Source organism: Stegostoma tigrinum, chromosome 6, assembly GCF_030684315.1.
Source record: "Stegostoma tigrinum isolate sSteTig4 chromosome 6, sSteTig4.hap1, whole genome shotgun sequence".
NCBI classification, from domain to species: domain Eukaryota; kingdom Metazoa; phylum Chordata; class Chondrichthyes; order Orectolobiformes; family Stegostomatidae; genus Stegostoma; species Stegostoma tigrinum.
The window spans coordinates 114,006,651-114,033,332 of NC_081359.1; the positions used below are offsets into that span (position 1 = coordinate 114,006,651).

Here is a 26,682-nt window from a genome sequence, read left to right on the forward strand (position 1 = left end):
CACACACACACACTGACACTCACTGGGTACAGTCCCACACACACACACTGACTCTCACTGGGGTACAGTCCCACACACACACTGACTCTCTCTGGGGTACAGTCCCACACACACACTGACTCTCACTGGGGTACAGTCCCACACACACACTCACTCTCACTGGGGTACAGTCCCACACACACACTGACTCTCACTGGGGTACAGTCCCACACACACACTGACTCTCACTGGGTACGGTCCCACACACACACTGACTCTCACTGGGGTACAGTCCCACACACAGACTGACTCTCACTGGGTACAGTCCCACACACACAATGACTCTCACTGGGGTACAGTCCCACACACACACTGACTCTCACTGGGGTACAGTCCCACACACACTGGCTCTCACTGGTGTACAGTCCTACTCCCACACACTGACTCTCACTTGGGTACCGTCCCACACACACTGACTCTCACTGGGTACAGTCCCACACACACACTGACTCTCACTGGGGTACAGTCACACACACACACTGACTCTCACTGGGGTACAGTCACACACACACACACTGACTCTCACTGGGGTAAGGTCACGCACACACACTGACTCTCACTGGGGTACAGTCCCACACACACACTAACTCTCACTGGGGTACAGTCACACACACACACTGACTCTCACTGGGGTACAGTCCCACACACACACTGACTCTCACTGGGGTACGGTCACACACACACTGACTCTCACTGGAGTACAGTCACACACACACACACTGACTCTCACTGGGGTACAGTCCCACACACACACTGACTCTCACTGGGGTACAGTCCCACACACACACACTGACACTCACTGGGTACAGTCCCACACACACACACTGACTCTCACTGGGGTACAGTCCCACACACACACTGACTCTCACTGGGGTACAGTCCCACACACACACTGACTCTCACTGGGGTACAGTCCCACACACACACTCACTCTCACTGGGGTACAGTCCCACACACACACTGACTCTCACTGGGGTACAGTCCCACACACACACTGACTCTCACTGGGTACGGTCCCACACACACACTGACTCTCACTGGGGTACAGTCCCACACACAGACTGACTCTCACTGGGTACAGTCCCACACACACAATGACTCTCACTGGGGTACAGTCCCACACACACACTGACTCTCACTGGGGTACAGTCCCACACACACTGGCTCTCACTGGTGTACAGTCCTACTCCCACACACTGACTCTCACTTGGGTACAGTCCCAAACACACTGACTCTCACTGGGGTACAGTCCCCCACATACACTGACTCTCACTGGGGTACAGTGCGACACACACACTGACTCTCACTGGGGTACAGTCCCACACACACTGAATCTCACTGGGGTACAGTCCCACACACACTGACTCTCACTGGGGTACAGTCCTACTTACACACACTGATTCTCACTGGGGTACAGTCCCACACATACACTGATTCTTACTGGGGTACAGTCCCACACACACACTGACTCCCACTGGGGTACAGTCCCACACATACACTGACTCTCACTGGGGTACAGTCCCACACACACACTGACTCTCACTGGGGTACAGTCCCACACACACACTGACTCTCACTGAGGTACAGTCCCACACACACACTGACTCTCACTGGGGTACAGTCCCACACACACTGACTCTCACTGGGTACAGTCCCACACACACACTGACTCTCACTGGGGTACAGTCACACACACACACACTGATTCTCACTGGTGTACAGTCCCACACACACACTGACTCTCACTGGGGTACAGTCCCACACACACACTGACTCTCACTGGGTACAGTCACACACACACACTTACTATCGCGGGGTACAGTCCCACACACACACTGACTCTCACTGGGGTACAGTCCCACACACACACTGACTCTCACTGGGGTACTGTCCCACGCACACTGACTCTCACTGGGTACAGTCACACACACACACTGACTCTCACTGGGGTACAGTCACACACACACACACTGACTCTCACTGGGGTACAGTCACACACACACACTGACTCTCACTGGGGTACAGTCCCACACACACACTAACTCTCACTGGGGTACAGTCACACACACACACTGACTCTCACTGGGGTACAGTCCCACACACACACTGACTCTCACTGGGGTACGGTCACACACACACTGACTCTCACTGGAGTACAGTCACACACACACACACTGACTCTCACTGGGGTACAGTCCCACACACACACTGACTCTCACTGGGGTACAGTCACACACACACACACTGATTCTCACTGGTGTACAGTCCCACACACACACTGACTCTCACTGGGGTACAGACCCACACACACTGACTCTCACTGGGGTACAGTCCCACACACACACTGACTCTCACTGGGTACAGTCACACACACACACTTACTATCGCGGGGTACAGTCCCACACACACACTGACTCTCACTGGGGTACAGTCCCACACACACACTGACTCTCACTGGGGTACTGTCCCACACACACTGACTCTCACTGGGTACAGTCCCATACACACTGACTCTCACTGGGTACAGTCCCACACACACTGACTCTCACTGGGGTGCAGTCACACACACACTGACTCTCACTGGGGTACAGTGCCACACACAATGACACTCACTGGGGTACAGTCCCACAAACACTGACTCTCACTGGGGTAGAGTCCCACACACACTGACTGTCACTGGGGTACAGTCCCACACACACACTGACTCACACTGGGGTACAGTCCCACACACACTGACTCTCACTGGGTTACAGTCCCACTCACACACTGACTTTCACTGGGGTACAGTCACACACACACACACTGACACTGACTGGTGTACAGTCCCACACACACACTGACTCTCACAGGGGTACAGACCCACACACACTGACTCTCACTGGGGTACAGTCCCACACAGACACTGACTCTCACTGGGGTACAGTCCCACACACACTGACTCTCACTGGGTACAGTCCCACACACACTGACTCTCACTGGGGTACAGTCCCACACACACACTGACTCTCACTGGGGTACAGTCCCATTCACACTGACTCTCACTGGGGTACAGTCCCACACACACACTCACTCTCACTGGGGTACAGTCCCACACACTGACTCTCACTGGGGTCCAGTCCCACACACACTGACTCTCACTGGGGTACAGTCCCACACAAACACACTGACTCTCACTGGGGTACAGTCCCACACACACCGACTCTCACTGGAGTACAGTCGCACACATACACTGGCTCTCACTGGGGTACAGTCCCACACACACACTGACTCTCACTGGGGTACAGTCCTACTCACACACACTGACTCTCACTGGGGACAGTCCCACACACACTGACTCTCACTGGGGTACAGTCCCACACACACACTGACTCTCACTGTGGTACAGTCCCACACACACACTGACTCTCACTGGGGTACAGTCTCACACACACTGACTCTCACTGGGGTACAGTCCCACACACACTGACTCTCACTGGGGCACAGTCCCACACACACTGACTCTCACTGGGGTACAGTCCCACACACACTGACTCTCACTGGGGTACAGTCCCACACACACACTGACTCTCACTGGGTACAGTCCCACACACACACTGACTCTCACTGGGGTACAGTCCCACACACACACACTGACACTCACTGGGTACAGTCCCACACACACACACTGACTCTTACTGGGGTACAGTCCCACACACACACTCACTCTCACTGGGGTACAGTCCCACACACACACTGACTCTCACTGGGGTACAGTCCCACACACACACTGACTCTCACTGTGGTACAGTCCCACACACACACTGACTCTCACTGGGGTACAGTCTCACACACACTGACTCTCACTGGGGTACAGTCCCACACGCACTGACTCTCACTGGGGCACAGTCCCACACACACTGACTCTCACTGGGGTACAGTCCCACACACACTGACTCTCACTGGGGTACAGTCCCACACACACACTGACTCTCACTGGGTACAGTCCCACACACACACTGACTCTCACTGGGGTACAGTCCCACACACACACACTGACACTCACTGGGTACAGTCCCACACACACACACTGACTCTTACTGGGGTACAGTCCCACACACACACTCACTCTCACTGGGGTACAGTCCCACACACACACTGACTCTCACTGGGGTACAGTCCCACACACACACTCACTCTCACTGGGGTACAGTCCCACACACACACTGACTCTCACTGGGGTACAGTCCCACACACACACTGACTCTCACTGGGTACGGTCCCACACACACACTGACTCTCACTGGGGTACAGTCCCACACACACACTGACTCTCACTGGGTACAGTCCCACACACACACTGACTCTCACTGGGGTACAGTCACACACACACACTGACTCACACTGGGGTACAGTCCCACACACACTGGCTCTCACTGGTGTACAGTCCTACTCACACACACTGACTCTCACTTGGGTACAGTCCCAAACACACTGACTCTCACTGGGGTACAGTCCCCCACATACACTGACTCTCACTGGGGTACAGTGCGACACACACACTGACTCTCACTGGGGTACAGTCCCACACACACACTGACTCTCACTGGGGTACAGTCCCACGCACACTGGCTCTCACTGGTGTACAGTCCTACTCACACACACTGACTCTCACTGGGGTAGAGTCCCACACACACTGACTCTCACTGGGGTACAGTCACACACACACTGACTCTCACTGGGGTACAGTCCTACTCACACACACTGATTCTCACTGGGGTACAGTCCCACACATACACTGAGTCTCACTGGGGTACAGTCCCACACACACAATGACTCTCACTGGGGTACATTCCCACACACACACTGACTCCCACTGGGGTACAGTCCCACACACACACTGACTCTCACTGGGGTACAGTCCCACACATACACTGACTCTCACTGGGGTACAGTCCCACACACACACTGACTCTCACTGGGGTACAGTCCCACACACACACTGACTCTCACTGAGGTACAGTCCCACACACACACTGACTCTCACTGGGGTACAGTCCCACACACACTGACTCTCACTGGGTACAGTCCCACACACACACTGACTCTCACTGGGGTACAGTCACACACACACACTGACTCTCACTGGGGTACAGTCACACACACACACACTGACTCTCACTGGGGTAAGGTCACACACACACACTGACTCTCACTGGGGTACAGTCCCACACACACACTAACTCTCACTGGGGTACAGTCACACACACACACTGACTCTCACTGGGGTACAGTCCCACACACACACTGACTCTCACTGGGGTACGGTCACACACACACTGACTCTCACTGGAGTACAGTCACACACACACACACTGACTCTCACTGGGGTACAGTCCCACACACACACTGACTCTCACTGGGGTACAGTCCCACACACACACACTGACACTCACTGGGTACAGTCCCACACACACACACTGACTCTCACTGGGGTACAGTCCCACACACACACTGACTCTCACTGGGGTACAGTCCCACACACACACTGACTCTCACTGGGGTACAGTCCCACACACACACTCACTCTCACTGGGGTACAGTCCCACACACACACTGACTCTCACTGGGGTACAGTCCCACACACACACTGACTCTCACTGGGTACGGTCCCACACACACACTGACTCTCACTGGGGTACAGTCCCACACACAGACTGACTCTCACTGGGTACAGTCCCACACACACACTGACTCTCACTGGGGTACAGTCCTACTCACACACACTGACTCTCACTTGGGTACAGTCCCAAACACACTGACTCTCACTGGGGTACAGTCCCCCACATACACTGACTCTCACTGGGGTACAGTGCGACACACACACTGACTCTCACTGGGGTACAGTCCCACACACACACTGACTCTCACTGGGGTACAGTCCCACGCACACTGGCTCTCACTGGTGTACAGTCCTACTCACACACACTGACTCTCACTGGGGTAGAGTCCCACACACACTGACTCTCACTGGGGTACAGTCACACACACACTGACTCTCACTGGGGTACAGTCCTACTCACACACACTGATTCTCACTGGGGTACAGTCCCACACATACACTGAGTCTCACTGGGGTACAGTCCCACACACACAATGACTCTCACTGGGGTACATTCCCACACACACACTGACTCCCACTGGGGTACAGTCCCACACACACACTGACTCTCACTGGGGTACAGTCCCACACATACACTGACTCTCACTGGGGTACAGTCCCACACACACACTGACTCTCACTGGGGTACAGTCCCACACACACACTGACTCTCACTGAGGTACAGTCCCACACACACACTGACTCTCACTGGGGTACAGTCCCACACACACTGACTCTCACTGGGTACAGTCCCACACACACACTGACTCTCACTGGGGTACAGTCACACACACACACTGACTCTCACTGGGGTACAGTCACACACACACACACTGACTCTCACTGGGGTAAGGTCACACACACACACTGACTCTCACTGGGGTACAGTCCCACACACACTCTGACTCTCACTGGGGTACAGTCACACACACACACTGACTCTCACTGGGGTACAGTCCCACACACACACTGACTCTCACTGGGGTACGGTCACACACACACTGACTCTCACTGGAGTACAGTCACACACACACACACTGACTCTCACTGGGGTACAGTCCCACACACACACTGACTCTCACTGGGGTACAGTCCCACACACACACACTGACACTCACTGGGTACAGTCCCACACACACACACTGACTCTCACTGGGGTACAGTCCCACACACACACTGACTCTCACTGGGGTACAGTCCCACACACACACTGACTCTCACTGGGGTACAGTCCCACACACACACTCACTCTCACTGGGGTACAGTCCCACACACACACTGACTCTCACTGGGGTACAGTCCCACACACACACTGACTCTCACTGGGTACGGTCCCACACACACACTGACTCTCACTGGGGTACAGTCCCACACACAGACTGACTCTCACTGGGTACAGTCCCACACACACACTGACTCTCACTGGGGTACAGTCCCACAAACACACTGACTCTCACTGGGGTACAGTCCCACACACACTGGCTCTCACTGGTGTACAGTCCTACTCCCACACACTGACTCTCACTTGGGTACAGTCCCAAACACACTGACTCTCACTGGGGTACAGTCCCCCACATACACTGACTCTCACTGGGGTACAGTGCGACACACACACTGACTCTCACTGGGGTACAGTCCCACACACACTGAATCTCACTGGGGTACAGTCCCACACACACTGACTCTCACTGGGGTACAGTCCTACTCACACACACTGATTCTCACTGGGGTACAGTCCCACACATACACTGATTCTTACTGGGGTACAGTCCCACACACACACTGACTCCCACTGGTGTACAGTCCCACACACACACTGACTCTCACTGGGGTACAGTCCCACACATAGACTGACTCTCACTGGGGTACAGTCCCACACACACACTGACTCTCACTGGGGTACAGTCCCACACACACACTGACTCTCACTGAGGTACAGTCCCACACACACACTGACTCTCACTGGGGTACAGTCCCACACACACTGACTCTCACTGGGTACAGTCCCACACACACACTGACTCTCACTGGGGTACAGTCACACACACACACACTGATTCTCACTGGTGTACAGTCCCACACACACACTGACTCTCACTGGGGTACAGACCCACACACACTGACTCTCACTGGGGTACAGTCCCACACACACACTGACTCTCACTGGGTACAGTCACACACACACACTTACTATCGCGGGGTACAGTCCCACACACACACTGACTCTCACTGGGGTACAGTCCCACACACACACTGACTCTCACTGGGGTACTGTCCCACACACACTGACTCTCACTGGGTACAGTCACACACACACACTGACTCTCACTGGGGTACAGTCACACACACACACACACTGACTCTCACTGGGGTACAGTCACACACACACACTGACTCTCACTGGGGTACAGTCCCACACAAACACTAACTCTCACTGGGGTACAGTCACACACACACACTGACTCTCACTGGGGTACAGTCCCACACACACACTGACTCTCACTGGGGTACGGTCACACACACACTGACTCTCACTGGAGTACAGTCACACACACACACACTGACTCTCACTGGGGTACAGTCCCACACACACACTGACTCTCACTGGGGTACAGTCACACACACACACACTGATTCTCACTGGTGTACAGTCCCACACACACACTGACTCTCACTGGGGTACAGACCCACACACACTGACTCTCACTGGGGTACAGTCCCACACACACACTGACTCTCACTGGGTACAGTCACACACACACACTTACTATCGCGGGGTACAGTCCCACACACACACTGACTCTCACTGGGGTACAGTCCCACACACACACTGACTCTCACTGGGGTACTGTCCCACACACACTGACTCTCACTGGGTACAGTCCCATACACACTGACTCTCACTGGGTACAGTCCCACACACACTGACTCTCACTGGGGTGCAGTCACACACACACTGACTCTCACTGGGGTACAGTGCCACACACAATGACACTCACTGGGGTACAGTCCCACAAACACTGACTCTCACTGGGGTAGAGTCCCACACACACTGACTGTCACTGGGGTACAGTCCCACACACACACTGACTCTCACTGGGGTACAGTCCCACACACACTGACTCTCACTGGGTTACAGTCCCACTCACACACTGACTTTCACTGGGGTACAGTCACGCACACACACACTGACACTGACTGGTGTACAGTCCCACACACACACTGACTCTCACAGGGGTACAGACCCACACACACTGACTCTCACTGGGGTACAGTCCCACACAGACACTGACTCTCACTGGGGTACAGTCCCACACACACTGACTCTCACTGGGTACAGTCCCACACACACTGACTCTCACTGGGGTACAGTCCCACACACACACTGACTCTCACTGGGGTACAGTCCCATTCACACTGACTCTCACTGGGGTACAGTCCCACACACACACTGACTCTCACTGGGGTACGGTCACACACACACTGACTCTCACTGGAGTACAGTCACACACACACACACTGACTCTCACTGGGGTACAGTCCCACACACACACTGACTCTCACTGGGGTACAGTCCCACACACACACACTGACACTCACTGGGTACAGTCCCACACACACACACTGACTCTCACTGGGGTACAGTCCCACACACACACTGACTCTCACTGGGGTACAGTCCCACACACACACTGACTCTCACTGGGGTACAGTCCCACACACACACTCACTCTCACTGGGGTACAGTCCCACACACACACTGACTCTCACTGGGGTACAGTCCCACACACACACTGACTCTCACTGGGTACGGTCCCACACACACACTGACTCTCACTGGGGTACAGTCCCACACACAGACTGACTCTCACTGGGTACAGTCCCACACACACAATGACTCTCACTGGGGTACAGTCCCACACACACACTGACTCTCACTGGGGTACAGTCCCACACACACTGGCTCTCACTGGTGTACAGTCCTACTCCCACACACTGACTCTCACTTGGGTACAGTCCCAAACACACTGACTCTCACTGGGGTACAGTCCCCCACATACACTGACTCTCACTGGGGTACAGTGCGACACACACACTGACTCTCACTGGGGTACAGTCCCACACACACTGAATCTCACTGGGGTACAGTCCCACACACACTGACTCTCACTGGGGTACAGTCCTACTTACACACACTGATTCTCACTGGGGTACAGTCCCACACATACACTGATTCTTACTGGGGTACAGTCCCACACACACACTGACTCCCACTGGGGTACAGTCCCACACACACACTGACTCTCACTGGGGTACAGTCCCACACACACACTGACTCTCACTGGGGTACAGTCCCACACACACACTGACTCTCACTGAGGTACAGTCCCACACACACACTGACTCTCACTGGGGTACAGTCCCACACACACTGACTCTCACTGGGTACAGTCCCACACACACACTGACTCTCACTGGGGTACAGTCACACACACACACACTGATTCTCACTGGTGTACAGTCCCACACACACACTGACTCTCACTGGGGTACAGACCCACACACACTGACTCTCACTGGGGTACAGTCCCACACACACACTGACTCTCACTGGGTACAGTCACACACACACACTTACTATCGCGGGGTACAGTCCCACACACACACTGACTCTCACTGGGGTACAGTCCCACACACACACTGACTCTCACTGGGGTACTGTCCCACGCACACTGACTCTCACTGGGTACAGTCACACACACACACTGACTCTCACTGGGGTACAGTCACACACACACACACTGACTCTCACTGGGGTACAGTCACACACACACACTGACTCTCACTGGGGTACAGTCCCACACACACACTAACTCTCACTGGGGTACAGTCACACACACACACTGACTCTCACTGGGGTACAGTCCCACACACACACTGACTCTCACTGGGGTACGGTCACACACACACTGACTCTCACTGGAGTACAGTCACACACACACACACTGACTCGCACTGGGGTACAGTCCCACACACACACTGACTCTCACTGGGGTACAGTCACACACACACACACTGATTCTCACTGGTGTACAGTCCCACACACACACTGACTCTCACTGGGGTACAGACCCACACACACTGACTCTCACTGGGGTACAGTCCCACACACACACTGACTCTCACTGGGTACAGTCACACACACACACTTACTATCGCGGGGTACAGTCCCACACACACACTGACTCTCACTGGGGTACAGTCCCACACACACACTGACTCTCACTGGGGTACTGTCCCACACACACTGACTCTCACTGGGTACAGTCCCATACACACTGACTCTCACTGGGTACAGTCCCACACACACTGACTCTCACTGGGGTGCAGTCACACACACACTGACTCTCACTGGGGTACAGTGCCACACACAATGACACTCACTGGGGTACAGTCCCACAAACACTGACTCTCACTGGGGTAGAGTCCCACACACACTGACTGTCACTGGGGTACAGTCCCACACACACACTGACTCTCACTGGGGTACAGTCCCACACACACTGACTCTCACTGGGTTACAGTCCCACTCACACACTGACTTTCACTGGGGTACAGTCACACACACACACACTGACACTGACTGGTGTACAGTCCCACACACACACTGACTCTCACAGGGGTACAGACCCACACACACTGACTCTCACTGGGGTACAGTCCCACACAGACACTGACTCTCACTGGGGTACAGTCCCACACACACTGACTCTCACTGGGTACAGTCCCACACACACTGACTCTCACTGGGGTACAGTCCCACACACACACTGACTCTCACTGGGGTACAGTCCCATTCACACTGACTCTCACTGGGGTACAGTCCCACACACACACTCACTCTCACTGGGGTACAGTCCCACACACTGACTCTCACTGGGGTCCAGTCCCACACACACTGACTCTCACTGGGGTACAGTCCCACACAAACACACTGACTCTCACTGGGGTACAGTCCCACACACACCGACTCTCACTGGAGTACAGTCGCACACATACACTGGCTCTCACTGGGGTACAGTCCCACACACACACTGACTCTCACTGGGGTACAGTCCTACTCACACACACTGACTCTCACTGGGGACAGTCCCACACACACTGACTCTCACTGGGGTACAGTCCCACACACACACTGACTCTCACTGTGGTACAGTCCCACACACACACTGACTCTCACTGGGGTACAGTCTCACACACACTGACTCTCACTGGGGTACAGTCCCACACACACTGACTCTCACTGGGGCACAGTCCCACACACACTGACTCTCACTGGGGTACAGTCCCACACACACTGACTCTCACTGGGGTACAGTCCCACACACACACTGACTCTCACTGGGTACAGTCCCACACACACACTGACTCTCACTGGGGTACAGTCCCACACACACACACTGACACTCACTGGGTACAGTCCCACACACACACACTGACTCTTACTGGGGTACAGTCCCACACACACACTCACTCTCACTGGGGTACAGTCCCACACACACACTGACTCTCACTGGGGTACAGTCCCACACACACACTGACTCTCACTGTGGTACAGTCCCACACACACACTGACTCTCACTGGGGTACAGTCTCACACACACTGACTCTCACTGGGGTACAGTCCCACACACACTGACTCTCACTGGGGCACAGTCCCACACACACTGACTCTCACTGGGGTACAGTCCCACACACACTGACTCTCACTGGGGTACAGTCCCACACACACACTGACTCTCACTGGGTACAGTCCCACACACACACTGACTCTCACTGGGGTACAGTCCCACACACACACACTGACACTCACTGGGTACAGTCCCACACACACACACTGACTCTTACTGGGGTACAGTCCCACACACACACTCACTCTCACTGGGGTACAGTCCCACACACACACTGACTCTCACTGGGGTACAGTCCCACACACACACTCACTCTCACTGGGGTACAGTCCCACACACACACTGACTCTCACTGGGGTACAGTCCCACACACACACTGACTCTCACTGGGTACGGTCCCACACACACACTGACTCTCACTGGGGTACAGTCCCACACACACACTGACTCTCACTGGGTACAGTCCCACACACACACTGACTCTCACTGGGGTACAGTCACACACACACACTGACTCACACTGGGGTACAGTCCCACACACACTGGCTCTCACTGGTGTACAGTCCTACTCACACACACTGACTCTCACTTGGGTACAGTCCCAAACACACTGACTCTCACTGGGGTACAGTCCCCCACATACACTGACTCTCACTGGGGTACAGTGCGACACACACACTGACTCTCACTGGGGTACAGTCCCACACACACACTGACTCTCACTGGGGTACAGTCCCACGCACACTGGCTCTCACTGGTGTACAGTCCTACTCACACACACTGACTCTCACTGGGGTAGAGTCCCACACACACTGACTCTCACTGGGGTACAGTCACACACACACTGACTCTCACTGGGGTACAGTCCTACTCACACACACTGATTCTCACTGGGGTACAGTCCCACACATACACTGAGTCTCACTGGGGTACAGTCCCACACACACAATGACTCTCACTGGGGTACATTCCCACACACACACTGACTCCCACTGGGGTACAGTCCCACACACACACTGACTCTCACTGGGGTACAGTCCCACACATACACTGACTCTCACTGGGGTACAGTCCCACACACACACTGACTCTCACTGGGGTACAGTCCCACACACACACTGACTCTCACTGAGGTACAGTCCCACACACACACTGACTCTCACTGGGGTACAGTCCCACACACACTGACTCTCACTGGGTACAGTCCCACACACACACTGACTCTCACTGGGGTACAGTCACACACACACACTGACTCTCACTGGGGTACAGTCACACACACACACACTGACTCTCACTGGGGTAAGGTCACACACACACACTGACTCTCACTGGGGTACAGTCCCACACACACACTAACTCTCACTGGGGTACAGTCACACACACACACTGACTCTCACTGGGGTACAGTCCCACACACACACTGACTCTCACTGGGGTACGGTCACACACACACTGACTCTCACTGGAGTACAGTCACACACACACACACTGACTCTCACTGGGGTACAGTCCCACACACACACTGACTCTCACTGGGGTACAGTCCCACACACACACACTGACACTCACTGGGTACAGTCCCACACACACACACTGACTCTCACTGGGGTACAGTCCCACACACACACTGACTCTCACTGGGGTACAGTCCCACACACACACTGACTCTCACTGGGGTACAGTCCCACACACACACTCACTCTCACTGGGGTACAGTCCCACACACACACTGACTCTCACTGGGGTACAGTCCCACACACACACTGACTCTCACTGGGTACGGTCCCACACACACACTGACTCTCACTGGGGTACAGTCCCACACACAGACTGACTCTCACTGGGTACAGTCCCACACACACACTGACTCTCACTGGGGTACAGTCCCACAAACACACTGACTCTCACTGGGGTACAGTCCCACACACACTGGCTCTCACTGGTGTACAGTCCTACTCCCACACACTGACTCTCACTTGGGTACAGTCCCAAACACACTGACTCTCACTGGGGTACAGTCCCCCACATACACTGACTCTCACTGGGGTACAGTGCGACACACACACTGACTCTCACTGGGGTACAGTCCCACACACACTGAATCTCACTGGGGTACAGTCCCACACACACTGACTCTCACTGGGGTACAGTCCTACTCACACACACTGATTCTCACTGGGGTACAGTCCCACACATACACTGATTCTTACTGGGGTACAGTCCCACACACACACTGACTCCCACTGGTGTACAGTCCCACACACACACTGACTCTCACTGGGGTACAGTCCCACACATACACTGACTCTCACTGGGGTACAGTCCCACACACACACTGACTCTCACTGGGGTACAGTCCCACACACACACTGACTCTCACTGAGGTACAGTCCCACACACACACTGACTCTCACTGGGGTACAGTCCCACACACACTGACTCTCACTGGGTACAGTCCCACACACACACTGACTCTCACTGGGGTACAGTCACACACACACACACTGATTCTCACTGGTGTACAGTCCCACACACACACTGACTCTCACTGGGGTACAGACCCACACACACTGACTCTCACTGGGGTACAGTCCCACACACACACTGACTCTCACTGGGTACAGTCACACACACACACTTACTATCGCGGGGTACAGTCCCACACACACACTGACTCTCACTGGGGTACAGTCCCACACACACACTGACTCTCACTGGGGTACTGTCCCACACACACTGACTCTCACTGGGTACAGTCACACACACACACTGACTCTCACTGGGGTACAGTCACACACACACACACACTGACTCTCACTGGGGTACAGTCACACACACACACTGACTCTCACTGGGGTACAGTCCCACACAAACACTAACTCTCACTGGGGTACAGTCACACACACACACTGACTCTCACTGGGGTACCGTCCCACACACACACTGACTCTCACTGGGGTACGGTCACACACACACTGACTCTCACTGGAGTACAGTCACACACACACACACTGACTCTCACTGGGGTACAGTCCCACACACACACTGACTCTCACTGGGGTACAGTCACACACACACACACTGATTCTCACTGGTGTACAGTCCCACACACACACTGACTCTCACTGGGGTACAGACCCACACACACTGACTCTCACTGGGGTACAGTCCCACACACACACTGACTCTCACTGGGTACAGTCACACACACACACTTACTATCGCGGGGTACAGTCCCACACACACACTGACTCTCACTGGGGTACAGTCCCACACACACACTGACTCTCACTGGGGTACTGTCCCACACACACTGACTCTCACTGGGTACAGTCCCATACACACTGACTCTCACTGGGTACAGTCCCACACACACTGACTCTCACTGGGGTGCAGTCACACACACACTGACTCTCACTGGGGTACAGTGCCACACACAATGACACTCACTGGGGTACAGTCCCACAAACACTGACTCTCACTGGGGTAGAGTCCCACACACACTGACTGTCACTGGGGTACAGTCCCACACACACACTGACTCTCACTGGGGTACAGTCCCACACACACTGACTCTCACTGGGTTACAGTCCCACTCACACACTGACTTTCACTGGGGTACAGTCACGCACACACACACTGACACTGACTGGTGTACAGTCCCACACACACACTGACTCTCACAGGGGTACAGACCCACACACACTGACTCTCACTGGGGTACAGTCCCACACAGACACTGACTCTCACTGGGGTACAGTCCCACACACACTGACTCTCACTGGGTACAGTCCCACACACACTGACTCTCACTGGGGTACAGTCCCACACACACACTGACTCTCACTGGGGTACAGTCCCATTCACACTGACTCTCACTGGGGTACAGTCCCACACACACACTCACTCTCACTGGGGTACAGTCACACACACTGACTCTCACTGGGGTCCAGTCCCACACACACTGACTCTCACTGGGGTACAGTCCCACACAAACACACTGACTCTCACTGGGGTACAGTCCCACACACACCGACTCTCACTGGGGTACAGTCGCACACATACACTGGCTCTCACTGGGGTACAGTCCCACACACACACTGACTCTCACTGGGGTACAGTCCTACTCACACACACTGACTCTCACTGGGGTACAGTCCCACACACACTGACTCTCACTGGTGTACAGTCCCACACACACACTGACTCTCACTGTGGTACAGTCCCACACACACACTGACTCTCACTGGGGTACAGTCTCACACACACTGACTCTCACTGGGGTACAGTCCCACACACACTGACTCTCACTGGGTTACAGTCCCACACACACTGACTCTCACTGGGGTACAGTCCCACACACACACACTGACTCTCACTGGGGTACAGTCCCACACACACACTGACTCTCACTGGGGTACAGTCCCACACATACTGACTCTCACTGCGGTACGTTCCCATACACACTGACTCTCACTGGGGTACAGCCCCACACACACTGACTCTCACTGGGGTACAGTCCCACACACACTGACTCTCACTGGGTTACTGTCCCACACACACACTGACTCTCACTGGGGTACAGTCTCACACACACACTGACTCTCACTGGGGTACAGTCCCACACACTCTGACTCTCACTGCGGTACGGTCCTACAAACACTGACTCTCACTGGGGTACAGTCCCACACACACTGACTCTCACCTGGGTAGAGTCCCACACACACTGACTCTCACTGGGGTACAGTCCAACACACACTGACTCTCACTGGGGTACAGTCACACACACACTGACTCTCACTGGGGTACAGTCCCACATACACTGACTCTCACTGCGGTACCGTCGCACACATTGTGTTATTTAGCTGATGTTGGAGCTGGGCCAGTGTTGATAGTTGAATCGTTGAATTTGCTACTTTTGTCCTGGTCAGTGCTAATTGGTCCTTCCCTCTCTCCCTGTCCCTCCGTTTCTCCCTCCCTGCCGCAGGGTTCTTACACTGGGAATGCTGTTGGTTTCCGAATGAGCTCGTTACTGAAACTCGCTGAAACCAAGGCAAACTGCCCGGGAATGAACCTGATGCATTTTGTCACGATGGTGAGTGACTGGGGCCGGAGACCGGGGAGAACTTCGGAGGAGGTAGGGGTTTGGTGGGAGATGTACCTTCCTGGATTGGGACCCTGTGGAATCCTGGCTGGAACGGAAGCTGATTGCCTTTTTCCTGAATCTTTCACTGAATGATTTTGCAGGAAGCGGAGAAGAACGACAGGATGTTGTTGGAATTCCCGAACAAGCTGCGGAATCTCGGGGCAGCATCCAGGTATCAGCCCGGGAGTCACTGTGGGATCTGCTCAGCCTCCCATTACTGACCCTACACCCTCCCCTGAATCTCTCACCTCCGTCCCAACCCCATCACCGATCTGTCACCCCCACACCCCAAAAACCCTGTGCACCAGCCCTTATCCACCCTGCCCCGCCCCAAACCCCCCTCAGTCTCTGATCTGGTGCTGACCTGCTCCCCCCTCACTACGCTGCCTTGACGAACTGCCTTCTATTTCCTCATCCCCATCCATTCTTCAGTGGGACCCATACACTGGGGATAGGGGCCTGTTGCTGTGGTAACTGTGGGGAGAGTTTGATAGGGGTAATTATGATTGAATGGCGTCTTTTCTCCTCCTGGGAACAGGTTATTCAAACAGGAACTGGAGAGTGAGTTTGAGAAACTGAAACAGAAACTTCATCTGGTGAAAGGAAACCTGGATAAACACCTGGAGATCCGACAGCAAATGGAAACCTTCATCCAGGTTAGTGAGGGATTAACACAACCTTGTGAGTGAGGGATTAGCTCATCCAGGTTAATGTGGGATTAGCACAACCAGGTTAGTGAGGGAATAACACATCCTGGTTGGTGCGGGATTAGCTCATCCGGGTTAATGAGGGATTAACACATCCAGGTTAGTGAGGGATTAAAATATCCTGGTTAGTGAGGGATTAGCTCATACAGGTCAGTGAGAGATTAGCACATCCAGGTTAGTGAGGGATTATCACATCCAGGTTAATGAGGGGTTAGCTCATCCAGGTTAATGAGTGATTAACACATCCAGATTAGTGAGGGATCAGCACATCCAGGTTAGTGAGGGATTATCACATCCAGGTTAATGAGGGGTTAGCTCATCCAGGTTAATGAGTGATTAACACATCCAGATTAGTGAGGGATTAGCACATTCTGGTTAGTGAAGGATTATTAGCTCAACCAGGTGAGTGAGGGATTAACACATCCAGGTTAATGAGGGATTAGCTCATCCGGTTTAGCACATCCAGGCTAGTACATAGAACAGTACAGCACAGTACAGGCCCTTCGGCCTACGATGTTGTGTTGAACTTTTACCCAAAGGATGATGACTTCAGCTTGTACAAGGGGGCATAGCTACAAATTGAGGGGTGATAGATTTATGTGAGATGTCAGAGGCAGGTTCTTTATTCAGAAAGTGGTAAGGGCATGGAATGGCCTGCCTGCCAATGTAGTTAACTCAGCTACATTAGGGGCATTTAAACAGTCCTTGGATAAGCATATGGATGATGATGGGATAGTGTAGGGGGATGGGCTTAGATTAGTTCACAGGTTGGCGCAACATCGAGGGCGGAAGGGCCTGTTCTGCGCTGAATTGTTCTATGTTCTAAAACCTAAGGTCTATCTAACCTCCACCGCTACCATATACAATCATCCATATGCCGATCTAATAGACGCTTAAATGCCCCTAATGAGGCCGACTCCACTTCAGAGGCTGAGGGTAACTTATAGAGGTTTGTAAAATCATAGGGGCATGGATAGGGTCAATGGGCAAGGTCATATTCCTTGGGTAGGGCGAGTCCAAACTAGAGAGGCATAGGTTTAAGGTGAGAGGGGAAAGATTTAAAAGGGACCTGAGGGGCAACTTTTTCACACAGAGGGTGGTGTGCGTATAGAATGAGCTGGCAGAGGAAGTGGTGGAGGCTGGTACAGTTACAGCATTTAAAAGGCACCTGGACGTGTCTATGAATAGGAAGGATTTAGAGGGAAATGGGCCAAATGCTAGCAAATGGGACTAGATTAATGTAGGATATCTGGTTGGCATGGACAGGTTGGACTGAAGAGGCTGCTTCCATCCACTACAGCTCTATGACTTTGAGATCAGGGGCCAGTGCTCACTTATGAGGTCCAGAGTTAGCACTCCCGGTAGGGCATCTGGAATCAGTGCTCCCTCTTCGGGTCAAGGGTCAGTGTTCCCTTTTGGGGTCGGGGTCATGCTCCCTGTTGGGGTCAAGTGTTGGTTCTCCCACTTGGGGTCAGGGGTCGGTTCTCCTTGTTGGAGTCAGGGGTTGGTGTTCCATGTTGGGGTCAAGGGTCGGTGCTCCCTGTTGGGCCAGAGGTTGTGCTCCTTTGTTCCCCCACCTCCTATCAATGAACGATGAGTTTGTGTCTTGCAGAAGGCAGAGAAGCAGCTGGAGGAAGTCCAGGCCTCAGTGACTGAGCTGCAGGTGGTGAGTCAGCAACTTGCTGAATATCTCTGTGAGGATGAAGAGAAATTCAAACTGGAGGAATGCTGCCAAATCTTCCAAAATTTCAGAGAGAAATTCATCATAGCGACACAGGTTGGTGAGTCTGAACAGGAGGGCAATAGGTGTCTTCAATCTCTCCTCATCACTGACATTTCTCATTGCTGAAAATGTTCTTGGAAACTGCTTCTGCACTCTCTCTCCAATGCATTCATGCCTTTCCTATAATGTGGTGTCCAAAACTGTACACAATTCTCCAGCACAGGTCTAACAAGTGCTTTGTACAAGTTCAATATCACCTCCTCCCTCTTGTACTCCATGCCCCTATTAATAAAGCTGGGGACACGGGCTGCTTGATGAACCACATTCTTGAGCTGTCCTGCCACATCCAGAGATCTGTGCACACAGAGACCAAGCTCCCTCTGCTCCTGCACGCCCTTTAGAATTGTACTCCCTATTTTATATTGTCTTTCAATGTTCTTCCAAACAAAGTGCATCACCTCGCCCTTCCCTGAACTGAGCCTCATCTGCCATCTCTCCACCCGCTCCACCAACTTGTCAATGTCCTATTGGCGTCCCACACTGTGCTCCTCACGGATTACAATCCTTCCTCTGCAAACTCTGCAATTGGCTCCTGTGCATCAGACCCGGGTGATTAATAAGTACCAGAAAAGGCAAGGGGCCCAACACTGACCCCTGGGGAACTCAATTACAAATGCTCCCAGCCTGAACAATAAAAATGACCATTACTCTCTGTTTCCTCTCACTTAGCCAGTTTTGTGTCCATGTTAATAGAACATAGAACATGGAACAGTACAGTGCAGTACAGGCCCTTCGGCCCATCATGTTGTGCTGAACTTTTACCCGAAACCTAAGGTTTATCTAACTTCCATCCTTACCATATACCATCATCCATTCGCCGATTTAATAGCTGCTTAAATGCCCCTAACGAGGCCGACTCCACTATCCTCTCCGGCAATGCATTCCACGCCCCCTACCACTCTCTGAGGAAAGAACCTGCCTCTGACGTCTCCCCAATGTCGGCCTTCTTGCGTGCTCTGCCGTTCAGTTAGGGCTTATGTACACAGATCTTTGAAATTTGTGTCACAGGTTGACAGAGTGGTTAAAAAGGTGTTAGCATGCTTGCGTTCATTGCTCAGACCATTGAGTACAGGAGTTGGGATGTCATGCAGTGGTTGTACAGGACATTGGTGAGGCCATTTCTGGAGTACTGGGCAATTCTGGTAGCCCTGTTATATGTAAACTATCTTTGAACTGGAGAGGGTTCAGAAAGGATTTACCAGGATGTTGCAGGAATGGAAGATTTGAGTTATAACGAATTGTTGGATATGCTGGGACCTTTATTTTTCACTGCAGTGTCGGAGGTTGAGGGGTGACCTTATAGAGGTTAATAGCAAAGGTGTTTTCCCCAGATGGGGGAGTTCAGAGCTACAGATGGGAGAAGAAAGATTCAACAAAGATGTGAGAGGATTTTTTTTACATAGAGAGTGGTTCATGTGTGGAATGAACCAGAGGAAGTACAAAATGCGGAGGAATGGAATTGTGGGAGATATAGCAGTTTGGATTGGAAATTGGCTTGCTGAAAGAAGACAGAGGGTGGTAGTTGATGGGAAATGTTCATCCTGGAGACCAGTTACTAGTGGTGTACCTCAAGGGTCGGTGTTGGGTCCACTGCTGTTTGTCATTTTTATAAATGACCTGGATGAGGGCGTAGAAGGATGGGTTAGTAAATTTGCAGATGACACTAAGGTCGGTGGAGTTGTGGATAGTGACGAAGGATGCTGTAGGTTGCAGAGAGACATAGATAAGCTGCAGAGCTGGGCTGAGAGGTGGCAAATGGAGTTTAATGCGGACAAGTGTGAGGTGATGCACTTTGGTAGGAGTAACTGGAAGGCAAAGTACAGGGCTAATGGTAAGATTCTTAGCAATGTAGATGAGCAGAGAGATCCCGGTGTCCATGTACACAGATCCTTGAAAGTTGCCACCCAGGTTGACAGGGCTGTTAAGAAGGCATACAGTGTTTTAGCTTTTATTAATAGAGGGATCAAGTTCCGGAACCAAGAGGTTATGGTGAAGCTGTACAAAACTCTGGTGCGGCCGCACTTGGAGTATTGTGTACAGTTCTGGTCACCGCATTATAAGAAGGATGTGGAAGTTTTGGAAAGGGTGCAGAGGAGGTTTACTAGGATGTTGCCTGGTATGGAGGGAAGGTCTTACGAGGAAAGGGTGAGGGACTTGAGGCTGTTTTCATTGGAGAGAAGAAGGTTGAGAGGTGACATAATTGAAACATTTAAAATAATCAGAGGGTTAGATAGGGTGGATAGGGAGAACCTTTTTCCTAGGATGGTGATGGCGAGCACGAGGGGACATAGCTTTAAATTGAGGGGTGAAAGATATAGGACAGATGTCAGAGGTAGTTTCTTTACTCAGAGAGTAGTAAGGGAATGGAACGCTTTGCCTGCAATGGTAGTAGATTCGCCAACTTTAGGGACAATTAAGGCATCATTGGATAAGCATATGGACGTACATGGAATAGTGTAGGTTAGATGGGCTTAAGATCGGTATGACAGGTCGGCACAACATCGAGGGCTGAAGGGCCTGTACTGTGCTGTAATGTTCTATGTTCTAAGTGGTGGATGCCGTACAGTTACACCATTTAAAAGACATTTGAATAAGTACATGAATAGGAATTATTTGGAGGGATAAGAGCAAGGTGCAGGCAGGTGGGACTAGTTTAGTTTGGGAACATGGTTGGCATGGACTGGTTGGGCCGAAGGGTCTGTTTCCATACTGTATCACTTTGTGGCTCTATTAATATGATCATGGCTGATCATTCCGCTCAGTACCTTGTTCCTGCTTTCTTCCCAAACCTTTTAATCCCTTTAGGCTGAAGACATTTTATGAACTCCTTCAAAACATTCAATATTTTGGCCTTAAACACATTCTGTGGCAGAGAATACCATAGGCTCCCCACTCTCTGACAGATGACATTTCTGCTCATCTCAGTCCTGCTGAGCATCCTTCGACTGTAACTCTTGGTTCTGGGCTGCCCTGCCTTTGGAAACATCCTTTCTGCATCAAACCTGTCTAGTCCCATTTATAAGTTTATATGAAATCCCCTCATTCTTCTAAAGAAATATCACGTGGAATGAATCGGATTGGCTGAAGACCGAATCTGTGATGCTGGGGACCCCTGGAGGAGGCCGAGATGGATCATTCACTCGCCACATCTGGCTGTATACTGCTCCGAATGCTTCAGCCTTATCTTTTGCACTGATTTCCTGGGCTCTTCCATCATTGAGGATGGGGATATTTGTGGACCCTCCAGTGAGTTGTTTAATTGTCCACCACCATTCACATCTGGATGTGGCAGGACTGCAGAGCTCAGATCTGATCCATTGGTTGTGGGATTGCTTAGCTCTGTTACTTGCTGCTTTTACTGTCTGGCGTGCAGGTAGTCCTGACTGGTGGCTTCACTCTGCGTGGGACAAGGCCGTTGGTTTGGAATGAGACAATTGAGATGATCTGTGGGGTCCTTCTGAATTGTGTTTCTTCAGCGGGGACTGTTTCCTACTGCCTCTCTTTCTCCATCTCTCTGTTTCTCTGCTTCTCACACTCTCTCACTGCTTCTGTTACCTGGTGTCTCTCTGTCTTTGCAGGAGAACAAGCAGCGTGCTCTGTTGGAGAGGAAACGTCGAGAGAGGGAGAAGGAGGAGAAAAAAGCGAAGCGGATCTCGATTGCGAGCTGCTCTCACACGGAGAAGGGTCTGGGAGGTGGCGATCTGGAGTCACTGCTGCGTAATAACCAGAACTCATTTCGGCAGAGGAGCAGCCAACAGGGAGAAGGCTCAATCCCCAGGAGCCAGTCGCTGAAGCAGATTCGGGCAAGAAGCGAACAAAGTGATTCACGAAATGGCTCCCTAACCCGGGATGATGCTCAGAGGCTGAGGGAAGTTTCTAAGAAACTGCTTGGTTTCCAGGTTGGAGCTGGGAACTCCGGGCAGCGTCTCAAACAGAACAAATTCGCCCAGACCTTGCGAATCTCTGAGGAATACTGTGAGCCGGCCAAGAGCAGCACTACCCACAGTAATGGGCATGCAGAGGTGGGTCAGGAGCAAGAGGAAAGCCTGCTGGGATCTGGGGGATCAGGAGTCCCTGCCGTTGGTGAGTCAGAACAGTCTGGGAGCCTGGAGCCAGCAGCAACCCTGCAGACTGGCAGTTTGGTCCCAGTAAAAGCCCAGCAGCCTGGCAGTTTGGACCCAGTAAAAGCCCAGCAGCCTGTCAGCCGGCCGTATTCCCTCTCTGGAGGCTTCCTGATGGAAATGGACAAGGAGTCAGGATTTGGGGCAGGACGTTTAGCTGGGAGCTGTACCCCTGACCCCGGAATGACTCCCTCACAGTCTGATGCGACTGCATTCGCTCTCGCTGGGAATACTCCCAATTCCGAAAAAGAGCAGAAACAATTCTCTTCAAACCTCCCGGCTGAATCTCATCGTCCAGCATCCTCGTCAGCCAGGGCCTTCCGGAAAGATCTCTCCCACAGTTTCTCTGGAGAGAAACCTCGGCCTGCAGCCAGGAAACGATCCCTCACTCGAGGTTTCTCTGTGGACAAGGTGCCCTCATCTCCAGCTGTCAGGAAACTCTCTACCACCGCTACATTCAAATCTGTGAAGCCTATCACAGCCAACAAACCAACCCAGAAAGATGATGCAAAGGCAGAAGAGTCCCACACTTGGAAGTTTGCCAGTTTCTTCAGCAAAAGAACTAGCAAAGCATCAATGGGGGAGGGTGCCTCGGATGGGAGAGTGAAAAAAGAGGTTCTAGAAAGCCCTAGTCACAGCACTAACTCCTTGGCCAACTTTTTTAAACGTTTCAGTGACAGCAAAACAACTAAACTCAAAAATCCATCAAATGCCGCCATAGTCTCACGCACAGATGATGGGAGTGAGCCATCTTAACCTCTGTGTGTTATAGGTAGAGGGGAGGGGGGAGGGATACATGGGAGTTAGATCCTCGCTGCTGTCCTGTCAATGGCCTGAACAGAAATGCAGGATGCATTGGCTTTGTCAATGCCCATCAACAAATAGTTGGAATTTCATTGAGTATCCTAACGTGTGTGATGTCTCCAAGTGGATTGGAGAGGGCTGAAGGTCAGTTGTCCCGGGAGTGACTGGTAGGGAATGTCCATCACTCTCCAAATGAGGTGACAGCTGGAAATGGACTAATGCAGTGGGAGATTGGGAATTCTGTTGAAGACGGAGCTGGTCAATGAGTGGGGAACAGACAATGATGGTTGATCTCCTCTCCATTGATTGGCCCAGAGGAAGATGGTTTGAAGAGGAGCCAGATAATAATGAACAAAGAACAAGAGTAGGCCACTCAGCCCTTCGAACCTACCCCATCATTGAATAATAATTCATAGCCGATTTGAAATTAACCTGAATTCCGATATATCTGTGAGAATCTCTCATCCCCTTGGTCATAAAGAGTCTGTCTATTCTGCCTTGAAGTGATAACGCCTCCAATTACCATCCACCTGTTGATGGAAGATCAGAATTTATGAGACTTTAAGATGTGCTATGTTTTTGACAGTTCAGTGAATGTGGAGTGAATTTTGTCATACGTCACATTTCAAAATGTCATATTGGGACGTGGAGAGATTGTCTTGAGAACATGAAGGTTGTTGGTGTCTCCAGGCTCAGAGACTGACTTGAGTCTTCACTGATGTCAGGGCAGTAGGGAGCGTACCCTCATTCATGCTACCAGCTGGTCACTTCAAGCTGATCAGATGACAAAGGATTTGCTGAGGGATTCACCAAAGAGGGACTGCACAAATAGGTTTCTGTATTGTATAATGTGGATTAACCCACGGTCAGGAATCCAGTGTGTTACAATGAAGCATCTTCTATTGAGCATGGTATCTCATACATCCATCCATCACTTTCCTGTTATTACCACATTCGTAATATTTTTAATGTAAGCTGTCACGATGGAATCCTAACATCCCACCAATGACAGTTCTTGTTGGAATGTAAGTGTTGAATTTATAATGAAAGTCACCTAAAATAAACAAGCCTTTGAAATGGGAGCTGACATAGGTTGAAATACCTTGAACAATATCTGCACTTTACCTCATCCACATCTACAGGACCTGTCCTGTTAAATTGCTCTGTTATTATCCAGCCCCGTGCTTCTGTAATGTTTCCCTGTTCCAGTGTTTCTCTGATTCCTGCTTGAAAGTCCCGAGTGAATTTCCATCCATCAGCCACTCACACAGCATGTCTCAGATCACAGCCCGCCGTGCCAAAAATAAAACTCCCCTTTCTGGTCCTTGCCCTTGACTTTCTTAAAAGTGAATCATTGAGCCAGGGAATTGGCTACTACATCAGAAGGAGGCCACTTGGCCCATAGGGACTGTGTTGACCCTCTGGAGGAGCACCTCTGCCTGTTCCATTTCACTGGCCTTCTCCAGCACATTTACACTGCTAACGTCAAATAAACATATTGTTCCCAAATTTCAAGGTGGCCAGCTGTAGAATTCCCCATCTCAGGTTTCAAACAGGAAGTTCGATCAGCCAGGCCCCTCTGTTAACAAGCTTATTATCTAAATAAATCATATTCAACGAAGAGACATTAATAGGTTCAGTAATAGAGAGATATAAATTTCTCAGGATTGGTGAGTAACTAATGTTGTCCCTGTGTTCAAGAAGGGAAATAGGGATAATCCAGGAAACTATACATGGTGAGTCTCACAT

General features: G+C 52.0%; 1 protein-coding gene across 1 annotated transcript in view; it reads left to right on the forward strand.

The window, feature by feature from the left end:
* LOC125453505 (FH2 domain-containing protein 1-like) overlaps positions 1-25,981 on the forward strand; it is a 110,370-nt gene extending 84,389 nt beyond the window's left edge. The window contains exons 8-12 of the mRNA XM_059646975.1: positions 17,360-17,467; positions 17,620-17,690; positions 18,057-18,174; positions 19,838-20,002; positions 23,587-25,981. Coding sequence (XP_059502958.1) covers positions 17,360-17,467; positions 17,620-17,690; positions 18,057-18,174; positions 19,838-20,002; positions 23,587-24,885 — 1,761 coding nt within the window. The 3' untranslated portion in view covers positions 24,886-25,981. The remainder of the gene's footprint in view (positions 1-17,359; positions 17,468-17,619; positions 17,691-18,056; positions 18,175-19,837; positions 20,003-23,586) is intronic.
* Positions 25,982-26,682: the final 701 nt, after the last annotated feature.